At 40.4% G+C, this 6197-nt stretch overlaps 1 protein-coding gene across 2 annotated transcripts in view; it reads left to right on the forward strand.

Annotated features, from left to right (window-relative positions):
• LOC110335694 (contactin-associated protein like 5-3) overlaps positions 1 to 6197 on the forward strand; it is a 514066-nt gene that overhangs the window by 330081 nt on the left and 177788 nt on the right. Inside the window, exons 17-18 of one of the 2 annotated variants that reach the window (XM_021217999.1) lie at positions 316 to 321; positions 985 to 1185. In XM_021217999.1, the coding sequence (XP_021073658.1) occupies positions 316 to 321; positions 985 to 1185 (207 nt within the window). The remainder of the gene's footprint in view (positions 1 to 315; positions 322 to 984; positions 1186 to 6197) is intronic. The other variant, XM_029531381.1, reaches the window with a different exon arrangement.

The following is a 6197-nucleotide window of genomic DNA, read 5'->3' on the forward strand; positions in this document are numbered from 1 at the left end:
CCAGGAAGGTGCCCAAAATTCTGGAACCCGAGATAGAGTCTGTCCCGGAATTTAGGTTGCTTCTTTCTGTCCTGAAGCTGTGTAGCTTCTGTGGTTCACACTCTTGCCAGTGCAGGCTGGAGCCCAGAAACTGCGTTGCTTCTCCAGGCCGCCCTCTAACCTGCAGAGGACTTCTGGTTCAGACCTGGGGAACTGCTCTTGGGCAGACACCCCTCCTCGGGCGGGGAAAGGTGCCGGGTGCCGGATCAGCCTGGGGGCTGTTGCCAGGCAAACACCCCTCCTTGGGCGGGTAAGGCGCCGGATGACCGGGACCAGACACGGGTCCCTCTTCTCCAGTCCGCTCTCTCCCAGGCAGTGCACTGGGGCAAAGATGGCTCACCTTCCGGTTCAGACCTGGGAGACTGCTCCTGGGCAGACACCTCTCCTCAGGCGGGAAAAGGCCCTGAATGCCGGATCAAGCCTTAGTACTGCTCTAGGGCGCACACCCCTCCTCGGGTGGGGAAAGGCGCTGGATGCCGGGGGACTACTCCCAGGCGAACACCCCTCCTTGGGCGGGAAAGGTGCCGGATGACCGGATCACCATTCTGCTCTCTCCCCGGCAGTGCACTCGCCATTTTTATTTTTAAAATGAGCACCTGCAGAATTTGACCCTTTAGAAAGTCTTTGAAAAGTTTATGGATAAGGAGCAAGTCTGTATTTGAAAATTTAAATGAATAATTGACATTAAATGCATAATATAAAAACATTCAGAACAAGGATTCATAAGCAAAACCCCTATGATTTTTGGCCTCTAATTAATCTGAGGTAGAACACTAATGGAATGAAAGTCTCTGTTCCTTCTCAAAGGAATAAAATGCTTTTATACCATAGCATTTATTGAGTATTTAAGTAAAAACTCCTGTGTACTTTGAATGACCCACTGTTTATGTATTCTTCCTTGGACTTTCTTCTAACTTCTCTTATGCTGCATTGTTATCTGTGCAGAGGACAAGATCTGGATGACCGTTCAGCACAACAACACAGAGCTGACTCGGGTACAGGGTTCCAACCCCGAGAATCCCTACGCCATGACTTTAAACTATGGTGGGAGTCTAGAGCAACTGGAGGCTCTGATTGATGGCTCAGAGCACTGTGAACAGGAGGTGACATACTACTGCAAGAGATCCCGCCTGCTTAACACACCAGGTAAAGTCCACCCTTCTTCATGGTATGTTGAAACCCATAAGCCCATACCCTGGCTATATTTTTCCTGACACAAGCTAGAGTCATTGGAGAAGTGGAAACCTCAATTTAAATGTCTTCAAATGATAAATTTCTTAATGACTGATATGGGATGCTCTGCCAATTATGTGTGGTACTACCACTAAGAAGGTAGTCCTGAAGGTATATATTAAAACAAACAAATAAACAAAAAAAATCACCACCATCACCACCACCACCAACAAAACAACAATAAATGACATGAAAATAAATCTGAGAAAGATTGGTGGAGAAAAATCCATAAGCAGTGTTCCTCCATGGCCTCTGCTTCAGTTCCTACAATCCTGCTCTAACTTCTCTGCATAATGGAATGCCATTTGCAAATAATAAGTTTTCTTTCCCATGTTTTGTTTAGTCCTGGTTTTTTACCACAGTAATAGAAAGTCTAACTAAGACATTAAAAGAAAGGTGTATTTGATAAGAAATTGGCTACAGTTTACTTGCTCACTCTGTTTTGACAAGAGATATGAGTCAAAGAAGGGGCATGAGTCTTGACTTGGTATCCAGGCACTGTCTGTAGAGTCTATACTTGTCTCTCAGAAAGGCACTCTAACAATATATATTCGAAACAGTTTTGGAAAAGGAAGAAAAAATTTTAATAGAAATAGCATTTGTAGACCAGACATTTGAAATAGACATGGAAGGTGTGGTAATGGGAAACGGGTTTTGGTGAAATGGAAGATGGCATCAGAAGGTGTCAAGGATTCCAGTACATAGACACAAGAGTGATGAGTTATAACTAAAGGAAAGAATATCTAAACAGGAAGCACCCGGAAAAGAGACCAAACAAGGTAAGCACTGTATTCACAGAATTTATGTTTCCTGAAAAAGAGAGACTTCAGTGGATATGACTCTAAAAGTACATTTTCACTTTTAATGTATTTCTTAGTTATTAAGATGAGGTTATCATGCAGCACACATTTGATCTGAACTCACTATGTAGCTGAGGATGACTTTGAACTTCTGACTGTTTTGCCTTGAACTCTGGGTTTCAGGATATACAGTTGTGCTCCTCCATGCCTGTTATTTTTTTCTGTGGTGCTGGCCATCAAACTCAGGGCTTTGGTGAATGTTTGGAAAGCTCTTGATCTATAGAACTAATGCCTTTCTCTAAAGTTTAATTGCAGAAAAAAAAATAATAAACACGTAGTTAAATCTTATTTTCCCATGATGGGGAATATTTATGGGGAATGAATGATTGCTTATCGTGTGTGTACTAGTTACCTTTCTGGTGATGACAAACTTAACATAACATCGAGACTAGGGATTTCTATTGGTTCACGGTTTGAAGCTCATTAAAATATGTAATGCAAGGTGGCAAGAGAAGGATGGGTCTGAGAAAAATCAATTAACTGCTCCTATCCTAGAGGTTCAGTGAGCAGAGAGGGGAAATTGTGTCATTCAGCTAAATCTTTCCATTTTTTTTTTCTGTCATAAAATACCAAGACAGGTCTTGCCACATTAAAGTCTATGTCACCCTGTTTGGCCTGAAACTCCGTGCATTCTCCAGACTAGACTTGTACTCATTAGGATTTAGATAACTCTTCTTCCTGAGGGCTGTGTTTGACTGTGTATGCCACTAAGCTCATATGTAGTCATTCATTTCTGTAAATGAATTAATATAATATATTCATTTATTAAAGGCTACGAGATTATCAGTTTTCAAGAAAGAGTATCCATCTTACTCTATCACTGTTCAGTATCCTAGAGCTTAGCATTTGAAGTTTAGAGTGGCTATGGAACAGTAGGGACGAAAGTTTCAGTAGAGAATGAATAGGAGACACCCAACTCAATACACTGCACTGTTTGACTAGTCTAGAATCTTCAGGGGAAGACATCATCCCACCTAAATTAATTTTTCAGATAACTGTCATTTAACCCTTTAAACACCAAAATATTTATAAAGAATATTTAACTTTTTGAATAGGAAATCAAGATATTACATGCCTCCTTGCCTTCTTAAACACAGCATCCAGAACAGAAAGTGGAACCTGTTTTTTGATGACTCCAGACCATCACTGTGAAATCAATTCTGGAAGTCAGTTCATGGAGTCAGCTATGTTTGTCAGACTGATGAAATCAGTGGTCCTTCTGTGTTCCTTTCCTTTCATCTCAGTGCTAACACACTGCCCTATGAGGTTCAATGTCTCTGTTTCCTTGTCTATTTCTGTCTGCTAATGATTAACCTGAACACATTTGCCACCCTACGCCCTTCTCAGGATGTCTCACTCAAGGAAATGCCCTCTTTTCTTTCCTTGTCATTTTCTGATGTTCGAGTTCCTATGAATAAATAAAATTGTGTCCATTCTAACTTTGGAACTTTCCTAAAAGAATTACACTGTCAGGCCATTTAAGTTATGACATTCCCTTCTCATTCATTCACACATTCTCACACATTCACACAAGTGCTCGTGTGTGTGTGTGTGTGTGTTCATGCATACAGCAACAACAACAACAACAACAACAACAACAACAACAACACACACACACACACACACACACACACACACACACACACACACACTGCCCTTGGAGGTGAGATGTATTGGACCACCCCAATCCCATCACTGAAATCACTGAAATCACTGGTTGTTTTGTCCCACCCTACCTGGGGGCTTGGAAACAACACTTGGTCTTCTGACAGAGTGTCACTTTTAGCTGCTGAGCAAAGTATATCTCTAGCTCCTGTCAAAATTTTGTGTAAATGCATCATCATCCTAACTCAATTGTCTTGTGTTTTCTGAGTTTAGGTTTGCATAGGACTAGCATAGATTTTTGGGTTTCACATTGGGAGTGAGATCTTATCCAGTCCTTACCTGACTTGTGCCAGTTTGCTTAGTTAATACAGTTAAAATTCACTGACAGGTACGTTTACACAAAGAGCTTAAATTCGTAAGTGTAGAATAAGGGAGAAATATAAACAAAGTCCACAATCCTTGTGCTGCACTGTTTAACTAACCTAGAATTTTGAGGGGAAGATACCATTCAACCTGAACAAATTTTCCAGATAACTGTCACTTAACCCTTTAAAGACCAAAAAAAAAAAAAAAAAAAAAAAAAAAACTGTTTTCAAAGAAAGTTTAACTGTTTGAAATGAAAATCTTTCTCAAATAAATTGCATTTATCCTGTGATTGTGTTTCTCAAGCATCTAGTAACCGGTGTCTCTGCTCAAAGCTTCCCTCACTAGACAAGGACCAAAGCTGAAGTTATCATGAGAAACAAGCTGAAAAAGGATTTCCTTTTTAGTATTCGTTCTTTGAGAAATTCATCCAAAGAGTTGTCTCCATTTACTTTCTAGTTTTCATTCTCTATTTCCTTTTCCCTAACTCCCCTCAGATCCTCACCCCAGTACCCATCCAACTTGTGTCTTCATTTTATTATTACCCCTCAAGTCTAATTTGTGCTACCCATATATTCATGGAGGTGCAGCATTCCACTATAACATGGGAGGCTTTCTGGGTCTGCACCCTTTAAGAAAACTGATTTTCTTTCTCTACAAACTATCAGTTGCCAACAGCCTCTCAGGAGTGGAATTTTCATGTCTACCTGTACTCTCCATGTTAATATTGTCATATGGTTTGAGTTTATATATGTCTTGTACATGCTATAATGTCCTTTGTGTTCATATATTTAGCTACCCTACTACATGCAGGTATACCCTTTTTATTTACTCACTATCTTTTTTTTTATTAGATATTTTCTTTATTTACATTTCAAATGCTATCCCGAAAGTTCCCTATACCCTCCCCCCGCCCTGCTCCCCTACCCACTCACTCCCACTTCTTGGCCTTGACATTTCCCTGTACTGGGTCATATAAAGTTTGCAAGACCTAGGGGCCTCGCTTCCCAATGATGGCCAACTAGGCCAGCTTCTGCTACATATGCAGCTAGATACATGAGCTCTGGAGGTACTGGTTAGTTCATTTCCCTGATGATTAAGGATGTTGAACACTTTTTCAGGTGTTTCTCAGCCATTCGGTATTCTTCAGTTGAGAATTCTGTTTAGCTCTGGACCCCATTTTTTAATGGGGTTATTTCAATTTCTGTGAAGGCTAGAGAATGTGTAGGACTCGTGTGCATGTCTTCTCTTGCTGTCTTTCTTTCTCTCTGTCTCTCTGTCTCTCTGTCTCTGTCTCTCTGCCTCTGTCTCTCTCTCACACACACACAAACACACACACACACCTACATGCACACATACACAATATTTAAATACATATACAAATGTAATGGCATTTAACATATTTAATGACCCAACATGTTCATACAAATAACTGATGTTTACTAACCATAGAATATCTTCTGTTTATTGGTAATAGTAATTATGTATGCATATGAGAATGAGAGAGAGAGAGAGAGAGACAGAGAGAGAGACAGAGACAGAGAGACAGAGAGACAGAGAGACAGAGAAGGGGGAGAAAGAGAATAGCATAGCTTATAGTTTGTTATTAACTGGTAGTCAGAATGCAATGTTGCCAATATTGTATGCAGGTGGATTTATGTTGGTAAGAAGATAAAGTGGAAGAAGTTTTCCTATCAGAATATCTCCTCTGTACTTTACACAAGATAACAAAAGGAGACAAGAGGAGAAAAAGGAACGAAACATCCGAAAGGCTACAAATGACAGAGGTTTCTTGTGAATATGGCTGTGGCTGTGTGAGTACCAGATAAGCACTCTCTCTAAACTAACCCCAGATTTACAAGGAAACCCTTTTTACTCCCCTTTTAGCTTGTTTAATGCCAAAAAGCCAAGGAGAGGGTGAAGACCTCCTTGTATCTCATTCACTTAAATCAAAATGTGCTATGCTAAGCTCCACAGAGAGGTGAAAACGGTTCTTACAAAGAACTTACATTGTACGAATTTCCTTATTGTGCACTCCTCAGCTTCTAGTGGGCTGACTGTAAATCCCATAGCAATTCTTTTTTTTTTTTTTTTTTT

This window comes from Mus pahari, chromosome 18 (assembly GCF_900095145.1).
Source record: "Mus pahari chromosome 18, PAHARI_EIJ_v1.1, whole genome shotgun sequence".
Taxonomy (NCBI): domain Eukaryota; kingdom Metazoa; phylum Chordata; class Mammalia; order Rodentia; family Muridae; genus Mus; species Mus pahari.